This window comes from Peromyscus maniculatus, chromosome 4 (assembly GCF_049852395.1).
Source record: "Peromyscus maniculatus bairdii isolate BWxNUB_F1_BW_parent chromosome 4, HU_Pman_BW_mat_3.1, whole genome shotgun sequence".
NCBI lineage: Eukaryota > Metazoa > Chordata > Mammalia > Rodentia > Cricetidae > Peromyscus > Peromyscus maniculatus.
Genome location: NC_134855.1, coordinates 103,644,767 through 103,669,852, shown reverse-complemented (window position 1 = coordinate 103,669,852; position 25,086 = coordinate 103,644,767). Strand labels below are relative to the sequence as shown.

The 25,086-nt window shown below is 38.9% G+C and overlaps 1 protein-coding gene across 2 annotated transcripts in view; it reads left to right on the top strand.

Annotated features, from left to right (window-relative positions):
• The window catches only part of Cops2 (COP9 signalosome subunit 2), a 29,895-nt gene extending 6,095 nt beyond the window's left edge, over nt 1-23,800 (top strand). The window contains exons 2-13 of one of the 2 annotated variants that reach the window (XM_042276151.2): nt 4,263-4,376; nt 5,639-5,716; nt 10,162-10,287; nt 12,740-12,829; nt 12,944-13,021; nt 14,868-15,042; nt 15,595-15,773; nt 15,881-15,933; nt 19,026-19,123; nt 20,485-20,567; nt 21,623-21,681; nt 23,060-23,800. In XM_042276151.2, the coding sequence (XP_042132085.2) occupies nt 4,263-4,376; nt 5,639-5,716; nt 10,162-10,287; nt 12,740-12,829; nt 12,944-13,021; nt 14,868-15,042; nt 15,595-15,773; nt 15,881-15,933; nt 19,026-19,123; nt 20,485-20,567; nt 21,623-21,681; nt 23,060-23,204 (1,278 nt within the window). In that variant the 3' untranslated portion in view covers nt 23,205-23,800. Of the gene's footprint in view, nt 1-4,262; nt 4,377-5,638; nt 5,717-10,161; nt 10,288-12,718; nt 12,830-12,943; nt 13,022-14,867; nt 15,043-15,594; nt 15,774-15,880; nt 15,934-19,025; nt 19,124-20,484; nt 20,568-21,622; nt 21,682-23,059 lie in introns of both variants that reach the window. The other variant, XM_042276150.2, reaches the window with a different exon arrangement.
• The last annotated feature ends 1,286 nt before the right edge of the window (nt 23,801-25,086 follow it).

Below are 25,086 nucleotides of genomic sequence, written 5' to 3'. Positions count from 1 at the left end.
CTTTGTAATGTCTCATGAATATGAAACATGATAAGAACATTTCTGCTTTTTAAAAGTCATAGTGGATAGCTGGCAGTGGTGGTGCACACCTTTATTCCCAGCATTAAAGAGGCAGAAGCAGGAAGATCTCTGTGAGTTTGAGGCCAACCTGGTCTACGTAGTGAGCTTGAGTTCCAGGATAGTGAGAGCTATGTAGAGCGGTTCTATCTCAAAAAAAAAAAAAAAAAAAAAAAAAGTTCACAGTGGATTGAGAGGAGTGAGGAGACAGAATAGACATTAAGCCTGTTAGATGTGTGTCATGTAGAGAGAGAGAAGCATGAACATAGGAGAGTTGGTTCTGCTGAAATGAACTGGGAATGAAAGGAAAGCCTTGGTGAGTGCATTTAACCAGGAGCATGAGGCTGGGAGCTGCAAAGGAGGAAGGGAAGGAGAGCCAGTTGTGTAGATTCCTATAGAGGAATTTGCTGCTGCCAGTGGCTCCAGCCTCTAGCCAAAGGCTGACGCTGAAGCAGGAGGATTGCAAGCGTAAGGCCAACTTTGGCAACTGAATGAGACCTTTTCTCCAAAGATGGAATTGGGCGAAATCACTGGTGGTGGAGCATTTGCCCAAATGCACAAGGCCTGAGTTCAGTCTCTCTCCAGTATGGCCAAGATAAAAGGATGATTTGTGTTAAAACAAGAACTCAAAATTAAATGGCATATTGGGGGAAAAGATAGTAGACCCATACAGTATAGATGATGGGTCATCACAGATGCTTTGGAGACACTTGAGTTATTTCATCAGTAGCTGAAACTGTAAATGAGCCTTAAGATTTTTAAATCCCTTTTATAATACCCAAGCAACTTTTATCTTACATGTGTTGCTTAAACTTTTATTTAGGATATTCACAGATTGACTGAAATTTTGGATTCTACTAAAAACATTTCATTGAAACTTCTACAAATTGTTATTCAGTTGGCAGAAACAAATTCAGTTTAGCAGTAATGCATCTAATTCTCTTTTCTGGTTGTTACCTTGTGTTACTAAGTCATTAGTAATTATTGTACTTAACTTGGTTTTCCTTCACCACTACCGATGAGGGGTTCTTTTTGTAGTTACATCTTGAATTCACTCCCATCTTGTACTCTTAACCACATACTCTTCCTTTTTTGTCATTCTCCTGCTTGAGCTCAAGCATCCGTTGTCGTTATCCAGCTCTTGGAATAGCCAGTGGGCTCTGTTGTGACTAGGAAGGCGCACTTGCAGTATGGAGGAAAGTGGAAAGAACTTGTTTTTAGCCCTGTCCTAATTGTCTCAGGGTGAAAGGTGACTGAAGCTGATCTCTTCAGCCCTGAGAGCATTTTCCGTTTCCTCGCTGCTGGAAAGTCCTGGATTTAACTCGGCCATGCATGGACTGTGCCTCTTGGCCTTTCCTTTCTTGAACCTAGCCTGATTTTGTTTGTTTTTGTTTTTTATGTTTTGGACTAAAAACCAAAAATAAATGAGCACTGAGTAAGAGTCCAAAATCTTACACTTTTTGTGATATGACAATCAGAATTATTTTTCATTCATTTCCAGATTCAGGGCTGCATCTGGAAGATTTGGGATGCCAAAATGTAATTTTTTTGGTACAGCAAGATGAGTTTTGAGTATAGGACACACAGAGATCAGAGCATCTTTACTGTTTTCCACAATTGATTGATACTTTCATCTGTGACCATCAGTGCTGATATTACTGCATCACATAAATACATATAAAATGACATAAGTATGTTTAGGTCCATTTTGGAAATTACTGGGAATTCTGCCCTGATCCTAAGCCAAAATCCATTTAATGAAAAAAATTTTTAATGTAACAAGTTAGTGAGTCAGACAGCAGTTTTTAAAATCAGAAGTCCTAACAATACAACCCAAAGGGATCCTACTATGACGTCTGCAGAGGAATATCTGTAGAATAGTACTAAAGTCTTTCTTCTCTGTAATTAATCCATTTGCTTCTGTAAGAGCAGAAGACTGTATGTGAGGCATACACTACAGATCATAACAGGACCAGTCAAGTCTGAGCCAAGGTCTTTGAGACATTGTTTGTTGACATACGCAGCAAAGCGACTGTTTTTATGTTCACAACCCAGGCTGCAGTGATGTCACACAGTGTAATCTGGCTAGTGCTGGCAGAAATGTTTGGTTCTTATTAATTTTGTCATTATGTATTCAGATGTCTTTTTACTGTTGTCAAATTTTTTGAGACACCCCTCTTCACCTTCAGGTCCCATCCATTTGTCTCCGTGTTGTGTGCCCCACCCCACCCCCTGGCTGCATTGAATCATAACCCACATTTTAAGAAGCTAGATCCTAGATATCCAGATGAGAAATGCAAAGAGAGGAATAGTGGGAAGAAGTCTGAGCAGTTGTGAGCCAAGGCCAGCATGGCTGCAGCGGTGTGAATGAGAGAAGCATTCCATAGGAGATGCTGGATGTGGGCAGGAGTCGGATTTTTGCTGCTTTCAGCTCATGTGAGCAGTGGGCAGTGGGAAGTCATTTTTATTAGATATACTAGATGATAGACATTTTGTGTGGATTATTCTGACTGTTTAACATGAGGTCGGAACTTTAGGGTTAAGAAGGAGACCAGGAAAGCTAGTACAGCTTGTGGAAGGTAAACCTTCTATGGTGGAGAAGTGTATGGCTGAAGAGCAAGGAGTTGGTGCTCTGGGGGGTCCCTGTGTGTGCTTTGACTGTTAGTGTTACAGCTCCTGTCACTGAGATACAGTTGTTTATTCTCCAGTAGTTATTTTCTACCTTTATTAGTTCTGTTGTAAGTAACAGGAGTTGAGAAGAACATTTTACCTAGTCTGGTCTTGTACTTAAGGAAGTGTTGCAGTGGAGTTTCAGGCACTAACCCGAGCTGGATTTCCTAGGTCTTTAGTCTGTGAGAACGAGTGTCATTGGGCTCTCATTCTGCAGAGGGGGTGCCTTACCGAGCCACTGAAAAAGCCATCTTGAAGGATTTCTGAGCTTCCTAAATGTTGTGCTCAGTGAAACTCTCTTCATGCCTCTGCCTTTACAATATTCCATGTGTATTTTTTGAAGAAATAAAACTGTTATTTGAATTTAAAACAACTCTAATATGCATGTCTTTGTTTTTATTCTCTTTCCCTCCAGTACCATTCTTTTGATATAAACATATCCCTTTGTAATGACTTTTAGGTGAGGAGAAAATAACCTTTATTTTGTGGCCATCTAAAATAATACTTTTTGGGCAGAAAGATGGGTCAGTAGGTTAGAGCACTCGCCACAGAGCTTGACAACTTGAGTTCAGTCCTGGAGCTCCTGTGGAAGGAGGGGCTCAGACAGGCTGTGTGCTGACCTGCACACACCGCAAGGCCGCCTCGCCAGGCCAGGGAGCTTTGTAACTCCAAGTAAGGAAACTGAAACGGAGCTGCAGACGTCTGAAGGTTTCCACCATATAAATTCAGTACTTACTGGAAACAGTACAGCAGCAGTGAGTGCAAGTTGCTTAAAAAACAAGTGCTATAAGAAGCAATATAAGCCAGGTGGTGGCACACACCTTTAACTCAGGAGGCAGAGGCAGGCGCATCTCTGAGTTCAAGGCTGGCCTGGTCTACAGAGTGAGTTCCAAGACAGCCAGGGCTACACAGAGAGACCTTGCCTCAAAAAACAAAATAAACAAAGACCAACAAGAAACAATATAAGCAAAGGTTAAATAATTCTGAGATTTTCATGTATTAATGAGGATTACAAAATACTCACTGATTTCACAGAACCAGTGTTGTTGAATTTTTTTTACTTGCTGTGTGTGTGTGTGCGTGTGTGTGTGTGTGTGTGTGTGTATAAAATATATGCACATGTGGAAGTGAGAGGATGGTATCAGGTTTCCTCGCCTCACTGAACCTGGGACTAGACTGGTAGCCACAAGCCCCCCAGTCCTCCTCTGTCTGCCCACTTCACAGCTCCACGTGATGTAGGGTTACAGGCACCGTACAGTTATCCTGGTTCTTTACGTTCATGTTGAGATTTAAACTCAGGGCTCCGTGCTTGCGTCCTCTGTGCCCCTTCACAGCCTTTGGAAGTGCTAGTTTCGACCTAGAAAAATAACTTATATCTTACTGTATACTTTATTCCTTCTCCATTTTTAAAATAGGATTAGTGTTCAAGGTTGTTTTATACAAAAATAATATTTTATCTTAGCAGCATTCACTTTTTTGTAGTGCCATTTTTGAGTTTCTTTTTCTCATTTGTTATCTCTCTTTCCAATACACAGGAATACTCCGAAGATAGTAACTCTGAGCCCAATGTGGATTTGGAAAATCAGTACTATAATTCCAAAGCATTGAAAGAAGATGACCCAAAAGCAGCACTAAGCAGCTTCCAAAAGGTGTCTGTATGCAATTGATTTTATGTCTTGAAGGTTTTTGTTTGTTTTTTGTTAATGATGCTATATCAGTTACTTTTCTCATTACTTTGACCAAATATCTGACCAAAAACAAGGATGACAGTATTTCCGTTAACTTTAAGACGTAGTCGTCCCTCATAGCCGGGAATCCGTATTGGCCAGAGCAGTTACTGGGATTCTTCCCATCTCCATGGACTAGTGTGATGGTTTGAATGAGAGTGGCCCTTGTAGGCTCATATGTGTGAATGCTTGGTCCCCGGTTGGTGGGACTTGGGTAGGATTAAGTGGTGTGGCCTTGGAGGAGGGGGTGTGTCACTTTGGGGCTCCAAAAGTCCATGCCATGCCCATTGTCTCTCTTTCTCTGTCTCCCACTTGGGGATCAAGGTGAGCTTTCAGCTGTCCCTGCTGTCGTGCCTTTGTTCCATGCCGTGGACTCTAACCCTCTGAAACTGTCCACCCAGTTCAACACTTCTTCATAAGTTGCCTTGGCTCTGGTGTCTTATGACAGAAGTAGAAAGGTGACTAAGACAACCAGAAAGCAAGGAGAGAGACTGGGACCTGAAGTGGAACTGGGTTATAGTGCCCCAGACAAGTTCCAGTGTTTCGCTTTCTCTGGCTAGGCTCTACCCTGAGGGTTCCACAACCTCCCAAGACAGCACCATCCATTAGGGACCAAGTGTCCAACACATGAAGCAGGCATTTTATTTCCAAATAAATGTGCATTAGATCCAAAGTAATTTATTTCAGAAATGTGTGTTTGATATTTATGATAATTCTGCCAGAAGGGTTGCATTGTGGATTTATTTCAGAAAGGTTTCCTATTGTCTTTTCTAATTAAGCTGTTGGTAAAGCAGGGTCCTTGTCCTGAAATCCACACTAGAGAAACAATCTCGTGGTCAGCACTATTATTACTATAATCTTGTTGCTTCTGGGAACAGATCACATTGATTTCTTGGCTTCTGAACAGTGGTGGTTCTTACTAAAGATGATTCAGGTAGGGGAGTTCTTTCTGGGCCTGCGTAATCAAGTAAGTCCTTTTATATGACAGAGCTTTAGAGTCAGCTCACTTACCCAAGGGTCCTAAGTAGTCTCTCTTTTAATCCTTTTTAAAATTACATTAACAGCTAGTGAAATTTGGGAGAAAATAATTTTCATGAATAGCTTATAAAAATTTATTCGATTCTTAGACATTGGTTGTCAAAAATACTGCATTAATATTGACTAAAAATGTCTCCCCATTTTAGGTTTTGGAGCTCGAAGGTGAGAAGGGAGAATGGGGGTTCAAAGCACTGAAACAGATGATCAAGATTAACTTCAAGTTGGTAAGATTTGTTCTTCGAGAAATTAAACTCACCGTGCCTCCTGCAGCATACCCCATGTCTCCTCCTTTAACCTCATTATAGTGACATCTGTCCATGTGTGGCTGCAAAATTATGACTCCAGCAGTGCTGATCTATTCTTTTTAAAATTCTTATTAAAATAGTTAGATCATTTCTTCCCCTTTCCTCCCTCCAACCCCTCCTGTATCCTCTCCTTCCACTAGTTTAAATCAATAGAAGATAAAAATTGTTTTCTGTATGGCACATTTATCCTTTAGATGTGCATTGTGTGTATTACTGCATATTTACAGGAGCATTATTTGTAGGTTTTTGAAAAACTTGCTTTGGAGGTTTATCTTGGAGTTTAAAAATTCCATCTATTACCAAGAACTCTTCTCCACTGACTGGAACCAAGTACTTTAGCATTTAGACCTCTGTTGTGTATTCCCACCAACAATCAATCAACAGATCAAGAAAGCCTGAGTCCCTTCAGAAGATGGTAGTATACTCTGCTACTCTGGTCCATGTTGACATCTCTCACCTACATCATTGCAGTGGCTTAGTAGCTGGTCTTGCATCCATCCTTGCTCTGCTACAGCTATTCTCACAGATAGCAGAGCATCCTTTTAATATGTAACTCAGATGATGCCATCCTTTCCTTCAGATCTTCTGTGGTCCTCATTGCCCCTCAATAAAATCCAAAGTCTTTACCGTGGCCCCCAGAGACCTCTTTGATGTTGCCTCTGCCTCATATGCACTTCTCTCAGCCATATGGCTCTGCTCAAATGCTCTTTGCCCACTAGAGGGCCTCTTCTGCTATCTCTGTTTTTTGTGACTTGCTTATTCATTGACTTTTCTCTGTATCCTTCCCCACAAGTGAGCTATAAGCTGTGAGAGCAGGGCTGTAGTTTTACCTGTAGTTAGCATTTAGTAGGTACTCACATTCTCTGGTAAGTGATTCATTGAAAAGCTGGATCTGCCTTGATATATTTTCATGGAATGCCAATCATCAGTTTTCTTAAACTAGACAAACAAAAGTGAAGAGTGCAGGGTAGACGTGGAAGAAAGGGGGTGGGATATCACTTTTCCAGAAAAGACTTTTCTCACAAATATAAGGAGACCTGAGTTCAGTCCCTAAAACCCACATAAAATCTGAGCACACACTTGTAATCCTAGTGCTGGGAGGTAAAGGCAGTAGGGTTCCTGGGCTTGGTGACTAGCCAGTCTAGCCAAACTGGTGAGTTCCAGGTTTTGAGAGACCCTTTGCAGACACACAAATGCACCTTTAAGTGCACACATACACACATAATAAAGAGAACTAATTGCAGATAGGAATTTTACATCACCAGGGATCAAGGAACTGTTTTGTCTTCTCCTTTGGCTTTATTTTAAAAGCTTTTCTATCTACCCCTGGTTGCCCTTGAACTTGCTATGTTGGCCAGGCTAGCTTTGAACTTGCCTCTGCCTTCAGGATGCTGGGATTACAGATGTGTGTCTCCATACTGTCTTTGGTAGAATGTGGTAGAAAGTAAGAGTGCATGTGAACAGAGGCTAAGCTCTTAGCGGGTCCAGGAACTAGGCTGATGGAAAGGTTCCTGCAAACCAGTTAGCACTTTTGTTTTTCTAGTGTCCGTATTTCTGAATGCCTCCTTCCTCTCCTGGTCACTTCTCTATCCCATCTCTGGTTAGCACTTGGGTTCCATGCCATCAGGCCTGGCTTGTTCCATTCTTCCTGTAGCTTCTTTCAGATGTTCTCTGACCATGGCATCATCTCCCATACTTAGTAAGAGTGGCTCCTTGAGCTCAGGCTTTGACCCCAAATATCAGAACCATTCAAAACATCTACACTGTTAATATTTTATATATTTAATTTAAATGTAGCTTACAAAGGAAAATCATGTGTGTTGTATTTACTCTTTCTGGTTCTACTTCAAAGTGTGCTTTTGCACAAAGCCCCTGTGATTTGTTTCTTTTTATGATGATATTACACCAATGTTTCTTAAATTAATAACCTAGAGAAATAGGGAAGCAGCAGGTGAATTAGCGAAACAAACAAAAAAAAAACAGTAACATTAAATGCTGAATGTCAACTTTTAAGGTGCTGTGATTTGCAAAAAAACGTGATTCCCTTAAAACTTGCTATCTTCGCATTTAACAGTGGCTTTGGTGTTAGTCCGTTTAAACTGTGGACTACCCTCAAGACTTGGTTTTTCTGTTTTACCTTGATCAGAGCTGGGAAAGATAGGAAAGGGTTAGCTGTGTCATGGTACTGTCTTCCTAGTTTACTGTTTGCTTCTGTCAGCATCTGTAAGTAGGAGACCACAACAGTAGTCACCGGTGTCTGCGCCCAATTTCTAGTTGGATCCACAGTAGAACCTGTGTAGCTGTGCAGTGTTGGGCAGTACAGTTAGAAGGTTCTGTTTCACTTGCTCTGTGTGCAACCAATTTACTTAATCTCTCACTCTTTAATTACAATTAACATAATTTTAAGGTTCCTGCCTCTATTTGTTCACATATATATATATTTAGTTAGTTTTCTCTCTTTGTTTTTCTTTTGTTTTTCGAGACAGTCTATCTATTTAGCCCTGACTGTCCTGAAACTCGCTCTGTAGACCACTCTGGTCTTGAACTCACGAAGATCCACCTGCCTCTGCCTCCTTAGTGCTGGGATTAAAAGCATGCACTACCATGTCCATCTAACATAACATTTTAAAATGAGTGTCTTAGAGCAGTCAGTATGGGCAGGTAAAGAAAGGTGCTTGCCACCAAGTCTGACAGCCTGAGTTCAATCCCTGGGACCCATGTGTCTCACAAGCTGTCCTCTGGCCTCCACATCATGCCATGGGGCAATTTTATTTTACACACCCTCACAGATAATGGGGGTGGGGTAGGCAGGAATGAGTATATTAGTTATTTTCTCTTTGCTGTGATATTCCCCTGACAAAAGCATCTTAAGGAAGAGAGGACTTACTTTGACTTACACTTGAGAGGGTGCAGTGTAGCATACCAAGAAAGGTGTGGCAGCAGGCAGGAATGGCATGGTGGCAGGTACAAGAGGCTGGTCATGTACGTGTGCACTCAGGAAACAGTGTCAACAGGAAGTAGAGCTGGGCTGTAACCTTAAGGCTGTCACCCAAGGACTTGTATCCTCTTCCTGAAACTCCCACAGCCTTCTCAAACAGTCCCCCAGCCAGGTATTCAAATACAAGCCTACGGGGGCATTTCACATTCAGATCGCACCAGTGAGCTTACAGTTAAATAGGATGAGAAATAATTCCTAATACCTTCATCTAAAATACTGTTTTAGTACCAAAACATAATGTCAAAGTTGAGACCATCCTATCTCATCATCTTTCTCTTTCTAAAAGATGCGGTCTTTAACTTCAGGTTTAGTAGGTTGTTTATAGGATAGTCCTTGTTAGTTATGTCCTCATGAAACTTTTGTAGTTAGGAAAACAGATGCCTGTAGCTAACTATCATTCCTTTAATCCTTACCCTAATAACCAGAAGAAAGTATTTATACCTGCCAGCGCACCATTTCCCTGAAAGAAATCAATCAATGAAAGAGGTTAGTAGCAGTAAGAGATTGTAGAGACTAGACCAGATTATACAGTTAGACTCCAACATTGACTTACATGACACACTCCCCAAATAGGATCTAACTGCTGGGCATTTCAGTAGTATCCCTTTGTTTCTCCAGATCTTTCTTGTGTCCTAAAATAACCCAAAACAGTTTATAAACAGCCGTACAACATACTGTCGCAATGGCAACATTAACTGTCTACTATGAGTAGGGCCCTGTATGGGATGATTTCCTTTCTTTTAATTGAAAGTAGATTTGTGTGTGTGTGTGTGTGTGTGTGTGTGTGTGTGTGTGTGTGTGTGTGTGTGTGTATGTATATGTATATATGTATGTATGTATATGTGTGTGTGTATACATACACAATATATTCTAAGTCCAGTTTCCCCTCTCCCAACTCCTCACAGATCCTCCCCACCACTACCCCACCCCACACCGGGATAATTTTCTTACATGAGATGAGTCCTGAAACTTGAAGGAGGTTCTTTGACCTTATGGAAAGCCAGCCAGTTCAAGGGAGAAATGAAACATATTACTCTTGTTAGAAAGTTAGGGTGAATCTTTATTTAGGGGAGAAATAGTTGATATCTGCATAGTTATTTAGTTGGTATCTTAATTGTTTTTTAATCAGTTGTTTTGTGCAGTGAAGAATAGTATTTGAAACTTGGAAAATATACAAGTTTCATTTGTTTAGTAGGCTGAGTTCTGACATTAGTTTGTGTCATCTTGTGTGTAAGGTAGCATGTCGATAGCGTTCTTCCTCCTTTGTAAGAGCATATCATGAATTATGCGAGGTCCAATTCAGTGGGCAGTGGTTTGTGCTGAATTCTAGTCCTGCCTCCAATCATGCATTTTTCTTTCCTCACAGACAAACTTTCCAGAAATGATGAACAGATATAAGCAACTCTTGACCTATATTCGGAGTGCAGTTACCAGGAACTATTCTGAAAAGTCCATTAATTCTATCCTTGATTATATCTCCACTTCTAAACAGGTTAGACTTGAGTTTTTCCTCTTGAGTTGTCAATGTGTTATTTAAAGTAACGGTTCTGTGGGTTTGGGGTGCTGCTGCTGTGCTGGTTCCTTTTCCTTTTGAGACCGTCTCATGTAGTCCAAACTGGCCTCCTAACTGTGGTCAAGGGTGGCCTTAGGCACCTAGACTTGCCCTCTTTGCCTCCCAAGTGCTGATAGGCATGTGCCACCATGGCTGCCATGACTTTGTTTTGTTTTGTTTTTTTAAAGAAAAGGCCTAGTTAATAATTATTAGTGTGCTGTAAAAGTAATATGTTCTGTTTTCTTGATTCTGGTACTAATTAATATTTAAAGGTAATAAATCCAGCCTAATCTCTTTTTAGTAGTATCTTTAGATCCTTAAATATTATCTACAAATAACTTGGGCCGATCTGTATTCAATTCAGATTCCATTCTGCACCCCCAGTCTTCATTTCAGCCATTGGGAGTGTTAAATACTGAACATCAGTCACAAGTTATGACATTTGATTAAATTAAAGTCCTTGAGAAGTACTTATCCTGTGACAGTCTCGATAGGTGCTCTATAATCAAGGATGCATGGTGATAGCTGATAAAGGGGAGGTGAGCAAGGGAGATTGGTTCTTCTAGAATGTGGTGGTTAACAAAGGCAATGATGGTTTTATGTATTTCATTCCTCTTTTTTTCCTGTGATTGTTTTTACTTGTTTTTGTTCGTTTGTTTTTGGCTTTTTGAGATAGGGTTTCTCTGTGTAGCTTTGCGCCTTTCCTGAATCTCACTCTGTAGACCAGGCTGGCCTCGAACTCACAAAGATCCGCCTGGTTCTGCCTCCTGAGTGCTGGGATTAAAGGCGTGCACCACCACTGCCTGGCTACTTGAATTTTTTTTTAAGCTTTCTTACCCTCTGGTATTTGAACACAAGATATTCTCTATATCATTTGGTATCTTTTTGTACTCCTGACCAATGTTCTTATCATCATTCCCCCTGAAACACACATACACACATTTTTTTTTTAAGCCAGATGTTATTTCTCTTTCTTGAGATAGTTTATTGTCATTCTTTGTATTTTCCACATCTATTCTGAAAATGGGCAGAACAAGGCTATTCTGACAATAGCCTTGTCACTTGATGATGATGGTTCTAGAGTAAGTTACATATGGCAATTTTGCTGTATGAGACCAGCCTGGCTGGTGGCACATGCCTGTAGTTCCAGTTCTTTCCAGGTGGGGGCAGTGGGAATAAGAAAGAGTTCAAGGCCATCCTGGGAGGGTGGGGGGGAGGTGAGTTTAAGGCTAGCCTGGACTGCATGAGACGCTATATCTAAATAAATAACACTAAATTAAGCGGGAGAATATTTTTTGGTGCTTACAAACAAGAATCATAAGAACATTTTTAGTACTGTGTTTATAAATATGCCAAATGTCAGAGGAATAGAATTGAATAATTTTAAAAAGGTTGTATGCTTCTGTATGCTGTTATCTGAGAGCTTTTTGCCTTCTGAAAGGCCGAGGAACTATTATGTGGGTGGTGTTCTAACTTACTCCATGCTGTCAGTAATCCTGAGAATGTCAGGCTCCCCTGCTCTCCTGGTTCTCTCTCCTCTCTGGTACGTAGAGATTAAGGGATCCAGTTACCAGGATCAAAGCTGTGAATAGAAGAGGGTTAGTAGAGGAGCTTAAGATGGTTGGAAACAATGCTTGTTATGGGGGGAGAAGCACACAGATTAGTGAATTGGTAGTGATTAAACTACCACATAAAATTAACTAGACTTTTCCTCCATCCAGCTCCAAGGTTACCCTGTGACTTGAGAGCTATGCAGCCCAGTTAATTGTCTAATCACATTTTGAGAGAAAAATAGGACTTTTCAAAAAATATACACAAGGTGTGGTGGCTCACACCTGTAATCCCAGCATGAGGAGGATAAGGTTAACTCCATCACCGAAAGCCTGGTCTATAGAGCAAGACCTTGTCTCAAAACAGAAGAACAAAATCATTTTGATAGGAGGAGTGCTGTTGTGTGTGTTTTCTCTCCCTCTCCCCTCCCCGCTTCCTCCCTCTCTCTGAGTTTGCTTAGTGTTTCCTTTATAGAAGATATAAAGGCTGAGTAAATAAAATGTGTGTATACTTTAAAAGTACAGCATATCATTCTGTTGGTACAAAATGAGTGATTAGATTGGGAAGGACAAACCTGATTATTATGGCATTAGAACTTATTGCCATGTAGTTACATGAGAAAATATATTTCTTGGATTTGTAAAACAAACAAAAACATCTTAACAGTTATAAACATGATCTCTTTTATGTTTTGGATTATAGAAGACGTTTGGTAAGAAACAAGTAGTGTATCTTACATGTATTAAAGTTCAAAGATGCACTTTTAGTTTGTTCAAATTAACTTTATTAACAGGTACAAATTTGCTGTTTACAATTATAGAATTCTGATTTTTTATGTCAGATGGATTTACTGCAGGAATTTTATGAAACAACATTGGAAGCTTTGAAAGATGCTAAGAATGATAGACTGTGGTTTAAGACAAACACAAAGGTAACCTTTGCTTTTGTTCCTCCTTTTGAAGAGTGGGTGGGTGACTTGAATGAAGTGTCTAAGTATACATACCTCCTGCTAAAAGCGTTTGATCTTAATAATCTTTTTTTACAGCTTGGAAAATTATATTTAGAACGAGAAGAATATGGAAAGCTTCAAAAAATTTTACGCCAGTTACATCAGTCTTGTCAGGTAACATTTCCTGTTTTTTGCTTAATATTTCATTATGATAAAAACATGAAATAATAGTATTTAATTAATTTAGAAATGTTTGTGTTCAAGCATCCATCCCAAAAATTAAATTTAAACATAATAAGTTTTTAAAAGATCATGAGTTCAAGGCCAGCCTGGGCTATATAAGGAGTCTTTGCTTGGGGGTGATGGTGACTTTCTGATTTCTGTATTTGTCTAAATGAGTGGTTCTCAACCTTCCCAATGCTGTGACCCTTTAATATGGTTCCTCATGTTGTGGTGACCCCAACCATAAAATTATTTTCGTTGCTACTTCATAACTGTAATTTTGCTACTGTTATGAATTGTGATGTGAATATCTGATATGTAGAATTTCTAACACGTGACCCCTGTAAAAGGGTCATTCAACTCTACCCAAGTGGCCACAACCCACAGGTTGAGACCTCTGATCCAAATGGTTTGTTTCAGTTCTTACCCTTCATAGAATGAGGTATAGTTCTCAGTGAGCAAATAAGCCCCTTCTAATATGTAGTAAATTTGTACTGTGTAGTAATATGTAATACGTAGTAAGGTTTGTATTTACTTACTTGCTCTAAGAATATAGGGGAGGAGTTTTTTATGAGTATAAATAAGAAAGGCATTTTATATTCTGATACATGACAAAAGTCATTTGTAGCATTACTCTCAGATAAATTTGGAGTGATGGTCTATATGTCTGCAATCCAATATAGCACAGGTGTGATGTATTCTAATGTGTCTAATGTGAGAGAAATTGTGTTGAGACAGATGTATAGTAATCTGGTTATGATTTATTAATGGATAACTAAACTGCATTTTAAGTTCAAAGACTCAAACAATAAATTAGGTTTAGTGTGTGTATTTTTTGTTTAGTAATACTTATAGCTATATTTTACTATAGGCCATATACTATCTAAGGCTCACGTTTGGAGAGCATCTTTCAGGGTCACCATGTGATTGACATACTGAAGAAAGATTGAGATGAGAAGTTTAGCATATTTCTATTTCGCTAGATGCACTGGGGAAGTTTGTCTTGATTGAATATATGAATTTAAAGCAATTGTGAAGATTTAAGGAAGACCATTAGTATACCTCCTAGCTAAAAATATAAAGCTACATTGATTTTTTTTTTAATTACATTTAAGTGGGTGCAGGGTATACAAGCATGTACATACCACAGAGTACATGTTGAGGTCAGAGGAAAACTTGTGGGAATTGCTTCCTCCTTGACCATGTGAAGGATGGATGACTTGACGGCAAGGGCCTTCCAACATCAGATTTTAATGCATGAGTCTGGGGAGGTGGTTCAGTAAGTAAGAACACTTTTGTTAAGTAGGCTCGGAGGCACAAATTTAGATCCACAGCACCCATTGATAAAGGTCAATGTGGCCATGCATGCCTGTAACCCCAATGCTGGGAACAGGGGCAAAGCATGATTGCTGGAACTTGCTGACCACCAGCCTACCTGAATAAACAGTGAGCTTCAGGTTCAGTGAGAGACCCAGTGTTCTTCTCTGACTTACACACAGGAATGCATAACCATGCATATATGGTACACACACAGTTTTTCCTAAGTAAATAAATGAATGTCCTTTTCTTTAAACAAATATTTTATACACACAAAAACTTGTGGTGCCCTTTTTCCTATCCAGTAACAGTATAGTAAAGGCATATGAAGTTTCCTTTGATCACTATACAATTAGCCATGATGCAGTAAAATCTAATGCATTTTTATACAGAGAGGATATAAGGTTCCCAGATTAATGCTAATAAAAATTACTCTGTTGTCCTTGCATTCTGTCCTGTCTAAAAATACTTGTTTTCCTAGACTGATGATGGAGAAGATGACCTGAAAAAAGGTACCCAGTTATTAGAAATCTATGCTTTGGAGATTCAAATGTACACGGCACAGAAGAACAACAAAAAGCTTAAAGCACTCTATGAGCAATCACTTCATATCAAGTCTGCCATCCCTCACCCACTGATCATGGGTGTCATCAGAGGCAAGTCTGGGTTAGAGAGAAGTAGAAGGGAAGATACCGGGAGTCACTGCGTGGGACTCGGTGACTCTTAGGTTGTTTCTGTTTTACTGACCATAAATGGTAAAGTAGAAAGTCATAAAGTGATCTGTTAGAAATTAACATGGGTCCTTGTCTTAACAAGGTCATAGTAGTAAAGGTACTTTTATAAAAAAGTCACCTTATTAGTGTAACACTCGTGATTTGTAATGACATAAGAGATGACTTCCTATTCAGTAGAAGTGGTAAAGATTTGCAGTGACAGCTGGTATTCAGTAAACTTGCTTTATAGAATAAAGGTATAAACCCTGGGTATACCCTGCGGCTGCCATGCAGGATATACAGTTAAACCTGGGACTACCCTGGTTTTGGCCTTGCAGGACGTACAGTTAAATACTGTGACTACCCAGGGCTGCTTGGGGGTACCATGCAGGACGTACAGTTAAAAGCCAATGCAATCACCTTCATTTGATCTTCATAAACTAATCTTGTTCTTGCCTAGCTGAAAGTGTTCTTTCTCCTGTGTGTTCTTTGCAGAGTGTGGTGGTAAAATGCACTTGAGAGAAGGTGAATTTGAAAAGGCACATACTGATTTTTTTGAAGCTTTCAAGAATTATGATGAATCAGGAAGCCCAAGACGAACCACTTGTTTAAAATATTTGGTCTTAGCAAATATGCTAATGAAATCAGGAATAAATCCATTTGACTCACAAGAGGTATGTCTACTTTTTCAGTTCTTACTAGCTGATTACCTTGTGGGAAATAAGAGGTACTCTCTCAGTATGCATACATAATTTGTTTTTGTTTTATTTTTCTTTGTTAGGCCAAGCCGTATAAAAATGATCCAGAAATTCTAGCAATGACAAATTTAGTAAGGTAAGATTTATGTTTCCCTGAGGCAGCCTTCTCTAAAGCAGCTGGCGGGGGCGGGGCGGCAGGGCGGCAGACAACAGCAGAGAGTACTTCACGGTCAGCTTCTTGTTTTTGTCTGTCTGTGTAAAGGCCCAAAGTCCACGTCATTTTATCTTTTGAAGCCATTGTGCTTTCTCTTAGTCACGGACTATGTATAAAGTCTCACTTGGTTTGTTTTCCTTGACTCCAGTATGGGAGAGTAAACCCAGTTGCCAAGGTTTGCCTTGAACTTGAATCCTACTGCCTTGGCCTCTTTTGAGCCTATACCACCAGGCCCATCTTGGTTTTCTTTTTTCTTTTTTTTTTTGTTATTTATTTCTTTTATTTATTTCCATTTTGTTTGTTTTCTTATTAACCATGTGCTTGTGTGTGTGGCATATCTGACAGTTTTAACTAGTTGGAAATACCTCAAAACTTGGTTTCTCAATATTAATACCTCTGCCTACCTTCAGTCTAAAGTCAGTTGTGAGTTAGTCCAAGATAAATAAAAAATTTTCAGTAATAAGAGGCATAAAAAACAACATACTTTCTCAACAAGATAAAAATGACATTAAAAAAAAAAAAAACACAACAACTTTTAGGGCAAGGCGTAGTGCTACACACCTTTAATCCCAGCACTTTGTGGGGCAAAGGTGAGAGGATCTCTGTGAGTTTGAGGCAAGGCTGGTCTGCATAGTGAGTTCCAAGCCAGCTGGGGCTACATAGTGAGACCTTGCCCCAAAAACAGAAAAAGAAACCTTAATTTTAGTCCTAAGTAAAAATAAGTCTTTGGGAGAAGTTTTGCTGTAAATACCTTACATTGCTATACTAATCGATATATTCTTCCATTGCTCGCATTTTAAATTTCTTTAAATATTTGTTGAATCAAGTTTGTTTGGCTATGAAAGGACACTTCTCTAATCTTTTTTCAAGTGTTTAATTTGTATATATTTGTTAGATTATCTTGCTTTTTTTTGCTACAAATTAACATTTGAAATATTTTTAAATGAGTTTAGCATTTGTTTGGTTTTTTTGGTTTTTCAAGACAAGATTTCTTTCTGTCACTGGCTGTCCTAGAACTTGCTCTGTAGACCAGGCTGGCCTTGAACTCCTGCCTCATGAGTGTAGCTGGAATTATCTCCAGTCCTGCCCGGGCCCGCAGCCACTCAGACCCAAATAAATGTGGTGATATTGTGTTCCCAAATATATTGTGCACCCTAATAAACTTATTTGGGCTCAGAGAACAGAACAGCCACTAGATATAGATGCCAGAAAATGGTGGCACACACACCTTTAATCCTAGCATTCCAGAGGCAGCAATCCGTCTAGATCTCTGAGTTCAAAGCCACACTGGGCATGGTGACCCCCATCTTTAATCCCAGGAAGTGATGGCAGGAAGCAGAAAGGTATATAAGGACCAGGAACTAGAGCCTGGTTAAGCTTTTAGGTTTTTAGTAGCAGTTCAGCTGAGATTCATTCGGGTGAGGACTCAGAGGCTTCCAGTTTGAGGATACAGGGTCAGCTGAGAAGTTGGTGAGGTGAGGTTCGCTGTGGCTTGTTCTGTCTCTCTGATCTTCCAGTACTCACCCCAATACCTGGCCCTGAGTTTGTTCTTATTAATAAGACCTTTTAAGATTCGTCTTACACATGAGTGCTGGGATTAAAGGCATGTACCACCACCACCTGAGTATTCTGCAAGAATACTTTTAAAATATTTTGTTTATAGCATTGGATTGCTAAAAATCAATAAAGATTAAGGAAATAATGAAAGTTTTGATTAGAAACTAATGTTATATAAATCGGTTAAGTACAATAAAATACATTAAAGAATTGCTTTGTCATACTTTTACAGAGTAATAATTATGCTGTATTTATTATGTCTCATTACCCCCAGTGAAGCATCTATAGTGGAACTCAAAAAGTTATTATAATGATACACTTTTACTCAAGCAAGTAAATAAAAATAAAATCTACTTAATGGGAAAATCTCGTATAGCCAAAATATAGATGTATGTAAGATAAAATATGCGTGCAATGTTTTCACTACTTGAAAATGCCTCCTGTTGTGCATTACAGTGTTTTGGGGTAGGTAAGAAAGTAATACTTCCTAATTTTATCTTCCTAGTCAGTTGCCAGCAGACTAGAGGAAAATATTTGCTGTTGAAGTACTTGAATCACCTGCCCCTAACATGAAGTTACATTGCGACCCAACAGATGGATCACAGCAGAGGGCGTGCAGAATGGTTGATGATATGTCTTACATGTAAAGCACACAGTGGTGCCATATCCAGAAGGTTGGCCTCTTCCTTCTCAGCACCTTGAGCAATCCCATAGTGCCTTACACAGCTGTTTCAAGAGTAGGTGCCAGATCCCGAAGGAGAGTTTTGGACATAAATCAGCCTTTGGCCTTCTGCAACAGGGGGTTCTGTCACTGTGGCCTCTGTGTGTGCTCACTTGGCATTCCTGTCACTCATGTTTCTGCTAGACAGGTGGAGAGATTTTAAAGCTAGAAAGATTTGAGAATCAAGCCTTTTGAAAAGGTTTTGCAGTTGCTGGTAGCTTTCTAGAAGATAAAAATTAGGAAGCTGTATTTTCTTTTTCAGAAAGGATATGCTCTCTTATTTGAAAGCTAAGGCCAAGCACTTTTGTTCGATAATGTGCATGAAACTTGGTTTCTTTCATTAAGATCAATTAGGGATCAGAAATGCACAATTCAATTGAAAATATCAACTAGTATAATAAACATTTTATTGTCAACTTTGAACAAAACAAAGATTTGAGATTATCTTAAATTACTAATGTATCTGTATAACATCCCCTTCCCCAAACAAAAAGATTCATTTACTCTTTCCTTTAGTAAACGAAAAAGCTTTAAAGTTTTTTTGAGTAATGTGTTTATTTGGTTCTGGAAAAGTTTTTGGGAGGCTGTATATGTGTGTATCCAATTTTGACTTCTGTGACAGAAATAATGATAAACTTAGGTTCTTGCATATAAAGATTGAGAAGTAGACTCTGGATTATGATGTGATACAGTACTTCATATGTGGTAACATTTATGCCTTTTTTTTTCCTATTAGTGCCTATCAGAATAATGACATCACTGAATTTGAAAAGATTCTGAAAACAAATCACAGCAACATCATGGATGATCCATTCATAAGAGAACACATTGAAGGTATGTTGTTGGCTGCCTGAATTCTTTGCTGTTGTCATGAACATGCTTCTTTATGGGTTTATATGGAATTCAATAGCCATAGGAAAGGACAGAAGTTTTTCTAAGTGCTACCATAGTATATGAAACTGTTGTATAAATCATTAGCAAACTTCATAGGAATACCAGGTCTATACATGGCATTTGTTTTCCTTTACCTTTTTGTTCTAATATAAATACTGCTGCAATTTGATTATTGATGCTTAAATCCAAACCTAGTTTTTAAGATTGTCAAAAGGCTGTACTCATAGAGGATGCTGAGATGAGTTTCCTCCAGAGAATAAGATAACACTGGGAAGTGTTCTTAGAATGAGTGAGACTTAATACCTTCTGCTGAATTGCCAAAGTCAGAAATTATCTCTGTGTTTCTGTGTCGGGGCCTCAGACAGCTCCAGTGTTTCTGTGTTGGGGCCTCCAGTGCTCCCATCTGTTAAGAACTATCGAGGGCCAGGCAGTGGTGGAGCATGCTTTTAATCCCAGCACTCGGGAGGCAAAGGCAAGTGGATCTCTGAGTTCAAGACCAGCCTGGTCTCTACAGAGTGAATTCCAAGACAGCCAGGGCTACACAGAGAAGCCCTGTCTTGAAAAACCAACAAATTTAAGAACTGTTGAGGGTGCTTAAGTGACTGTTAGGAGCAATGTACTAAATATTTAAATATCAAATGCACCAGAAGTAATGCTCTCTGGTTCTCTGCTTTGCATTTTTTCATTCAGTAGATTTTTATTTATTTTTATTTATTTTATAAGCCTAGAGTGGTACTATACTTTGTAAATAGAGAAAAATATGAAAGCATTATCTATGAACTCCAGTCTAGTCATAAATTTTACTTGAAAAGACAGTTGTATATGAGGAATTGTATATGGACCAGGCATAGTGATGCACGCCTTTAATCCAGCACTAGGAACACAGAGGCAGGAGCATCTCTGAGTTCCAGGACAACTGTGGCTACAGAGTGAAGATTGTATATGGAAGTTAATGAAAGTGTAAGATGTAATGCACTAGATTGTGGGAGCCCTAGGACAAGTCATTCATAGTGGGAGTCAGAACTTCACAAAATGTGTTAAAGAAATGATGAATGGTGGATGTTGAGAAGACAGAAATATTTTAGAAGAGTTGTGACATAAACATAATTAGAGAACCAAAAACGGGAAGAGGCAGCCTCTAATTAGACTGCTTTTGCCACCCTGGGATTTTTAAAATATAGACACCTGTGTCTTTACAAAGCAAAATGGTTTGGAAGGTAAATTGTGTAGTGAGTTAACGGGGCCTGTACGTAAATGATTCATGAAGACATTCACAATTTTTTTTTCTCTTTGTCTTTCAGAGCTTTTACGAAACATCAGAACACAAGTGCTCATAAAGTTAATTAAGCCTTACACAAGAATACATATTCCTTTTATTTCTAAGGTATTTGTGGATTTTAGTGTTTATGATTTGTGCCTACAGTTGTAGTATACCCATCTTTCTTTTTTAAAAGTGACTAACTTGGACTTGTAGCATTTTTTTAAAGTAGAATATAACTTTAGAGCTTCATTTTGGAAAGATTTTTGAAACAGGTTTTATGTTACCTAGCCTAACTTTTTAGAGTGTGTGTAAACTCATGTAACACTATGTAGTTGAGGATGATCTTGAACTCCTAATCCTCTTGCTTCTGCCTTCCAAGTGCCAAGTTACAGGTTTGATTTTTCAGTGTTACTTAATGTAAATTACTTTAACAGAAGAAAGTTTTAATGTATGGGAGAAATTACAAATCTATTTCTAAGATTTCCTTATTCTCAGACAGAAGAGAGTGAAGCGTTAATAAAGGTCCCGTCCCAACCACTGCAAACATGGAGTAGGGGTGAACCCCAGAAGTTAGAAGAGGGCTGAGGGCATAGCTTGGTACAGAGCACTTGCCTGCTGTGAGCAGATTCATGGCAGTTCAGTCCCTGGCACCAGAAGGAAAGAAGGTGACAGAATGAACCTTTATCATGCTCGTATTCTGTGAGATATTCTGATGTGAGAATAGCTTTGTTTAAAATCTCAAGCCAGGTCTAGAATCGTAAATCTAATCCCAGTTGTTTGGGAGATTAAGGTGGGAGGATTGTAAATTCAAGGCCCACCTTGGCTGCAGAGTAAATGTAAGCCATCTTGGCTAACTTCCTGACACCCTACCCTAAATGTGCAAAGAGGGTTGGAGAGCTCAGTGGTATAGTACATACACAATATCCTAGGTTCAGTGCCCAGAATCATCCAAAAAAAAATCTCTTCACAGATGGGATTGTAACTCAGTAAGAGGGCACTTGCCTAATGTGTGCAGGTTCCTGGATTAAATCACCATTGTGGTAAAGAAGGGAAAAAATGAAACCCCTCATTAATGTTTCCTTTCAGTGGTGTAGATTAAAGCCAAATGATTATATAAAATTATGAAGTCTTTTTAAATGTTAACTAGTAGAATTATATAATGAAATCTTTTGTCTTAGGAGCTAAACATAGACGTAGCTGATGTGGAAAGCTTGCTGGTGCAGTGCATACTGGATAAGTAAGTACTTGGCTTTTTTTTTTTTTTTTATTTTAATTTTTATTAGCGTGTCTGGTATGTGCATATGAATACAGGTGCCTCTGAAGACTATAAGAGGGTGTTAGATCCCCTGCAGCTGGAATTCCAGATGGTTGTAAGCCACTGAGCTTCTGTGTTAGGAAATAAACTCAGGTCCTCTAGAAGAGCAGCTAGTGCTTTTAAACACTGACCCCTCTTTCCAGCCCCCTTGGCAACTTTTTTAAATTATAAGATGTTTGGAACTAAGTTACTTTTCTGTTGGTGTAATAAAATACCAAAACTAAGGCAACTTAGAAAGGAAAGCACTTCATCGGGTTGTGGTTTCAGAAAATAAAGAGTCCATGCTGATGGGGCAAAGGCACAGCTGAGAGCTCACATGTTATTGGCAAGTAGGAGGCAGACAGAGACCGGGAAGGGCTGGAGTCTTTTGAAACCTGAAGCCCACCCCTGTGACATACCTCCTAATCCTTCCCAAACAGTTCCACCAAGATAGGACCAAATATTCAATGTATGAGCCTGTGGGGACCACTCCTTCAAACATCACAGTAACCATAAATTTTGGGCAGAGATGGAAAGGATGGCAACTCAATTGTTGATTTGTCATTTAAAACAAACAAGCACTTGGGGCTATGGTTTTGCTAATAGGAAATATATATGTGATTTCTTTCATTTGTGAATGAATGAGCATACTGAATATATAATCTCTGGAAAGGTTCTAAGTCATTTTTCAGACAAGTTTCTCATTTGATATATGACTTACATACTGCTAAGAAATTATTACTGGGCCAGTGACTTACTATGGCTCAGCAAGTTAAAACACTCACGGCATAACCCTGACAGCCTGAGATAGATCCTAAGACCCCATGGTAAAAGGAAGGAAGCAGCTCCCTAAAGTTGTCCTCTTTATCTTATTTATTTTTTTTTTTTATTTTTTTATTTTTTTATTGAGATAGGGTCTCGCTGTGTAGTTCTGGCTGGCCTGGGATTTACTATGTAGACCAGCTGTCTTCCTGCCTCCCAAGTATTGGGTTTAAAGATGAGTTCCACCATGTCCAGCCTATAGGGTGTAAGCACTATCTGTTACAGAGCAGTTTTTATGTTATTAAAAGTAGTATACTTTGAAAGCATGGCCGGTGTCATTACCTTTCATGATGTAGGTGTCATTCTGGTGAAAAATGATGAAGTTGACATCTTTTTAAGAATTGAGTAAGGCAATATGGTATAATTAACACTAGTACTAAATTCACTCATTACAAGTAGGCAAACTAATTGTGTTGTGTGTGTTGGTTGGTGGTGAGGTGTTCTGCGTAATGTGCTTAGCAGAGATGACTAGAGACCTTGTTTTCTTATTTGGTTCCAGCACTATTCATGGCCGAATTGATCAAGTCAACCAGCTCCTTGAACTGGATCATCAGAAGAGGGGTGGTGCCCGATATACTGCACTAGATAAATGGACCAACCAACTAAATTCTCTGAACCAGGCTGTGGTCAGTAAACTGGCTTAATGGAGAACAAGCTTTGCAGGCGTGCTTAAGGCATCAGTGCAGAGATGTGATCCTTAAGGACTGGAAAGGCAAAACCCCTGTGGGTTGGTGTGTCCTGAAAGTGATTGGAGTTATGGCAGAAGTGCTTTTTTGATCAACTGGTTTGTGTTTTGCTGCTGCATTTATCCCAAGATAAACAGCTTTAATCTCCAGAAGAAAACCAAAACACCATGGGATTTATGCTGTGTTGACATCTTGCCCTAAACATACAACACCGTAGTAATATATCATGGGCAACATGACCAGAGTGAAGATTTTTGTCATGATTTTAAACACATTGACACGCTACTGTTGGTTAAATTGAAACATGTTGTTCCTGCAGAAATTCTCTCACAAATAACCTGCAATAACTTGAAATTCATACCCTTTTGAACACTTCCTTTTCTCATGTATAAATGAAAACGTTTGCTGCATTTTGCAAAATGTCAATTCTCCGAAACCGTGTCCGTCTACTTCTGTACTTGCAGCTAGCAAAGGTTAGATGGCCCCTACTCGCAGTGGCACACTGTCACCTAGGGCTCAAGCAGCAAAATAAACAGTGCAGCTCAGAAATTGTAGTTTGGTTCTTGATGTGTTTTTATTACATTTGGGGTTGCTCTTTTGTTTTTAGTACCTTAGAAATTTCAGATTATTTTATCTTCAGCTGAGATTTAAAAGCCTGAGAGCAAATAAGTTATTTGCTTTCAAGTTTTTAAAAATAGTGTTTATTGATAAAGGAAGAACTACTTTCTAACAGAGCCCTTGCATAGCACTTATTTTGACAGTGATACTTTAAAGGATTAAGATTTCTTTTTTTTAATGGTATTTCTTTTAAAAAGAGTGCATATTAACTCTCAGAATGTCACTTTAAACAAATATGCCAGAACATAGACAGCGAAGTGAATGTTACCTGCATAGTGACCATGCTCTAATGTCAGCCACCAACCATTGCCCAAAGCCTCTTGGGTTTGCTCTTTGAGAATTGCAGTCAAAGTTCATTTAAGTAACACGCTACTAACTTTGTGTTTGTACCTTGTTTGAAAATAGTATTAACAAACTTGTCTGTCTTCACCTGTATTTGGCACCAAATACCAGTTTCAAAAAAATACCTAAATTTAGATAATACTGAAAGTATGCAGCTGGCTTTGAAAGCAATCCCAAAATAATTTTCAAGTATTTTGTGCAGTGGCAGTATACAGTTAAAGAGTGAACTGTGGCCTTCCATGGTGACAGAACTCAGCTCATTTGAATGTAATCAGTTCGGGATGTCTTTGTTCCTTTTCTTTTCTTTGATTTTCTTTTCTTTTTCTTTCTTTTTTTGTAAGTTCACATTCTATATAGTGTCAAAAGAAGGAACTAAGATGAACGTGATGTCCTTGGTTTTCTATTGCTCATTATTATGTAAACAGTGAGTGGCAGTGCAGAAGGAAGGCTGTTGACTGAAGAGTGGCAACCAAGAACTTTGATCATTAAATCAGATTTTATAAACAGTAGAAAGAGCATGGACTTAAAACAAGGCATGCTTATTTGGTTTTGTCAAAATTTTACGAAAATATGTGATATATATTTATACTAAAACTATATAATCCTTAGATTTAGGAAAGCAGTCAGTTAATGTCTAGCAGAATAAAGCAGTATTAAATACAGATATAAGTTGGAAATTGTAGAAAACCTTGAAAGAAGATGAAAGACAAAATGTCAATAGTAGGGAATAAAAAGTTTAAGATATTCTAAAAGTATGTGTATTTTCTTCTCTTCTACATAAATCATTTGTGGAAAATGTGCTCACGTTTTTTACAGGAGTGATATTAATTAGGATTTATTTTTCCAATACAATTTGGAGACCCTTTGTTACCCAAATAAA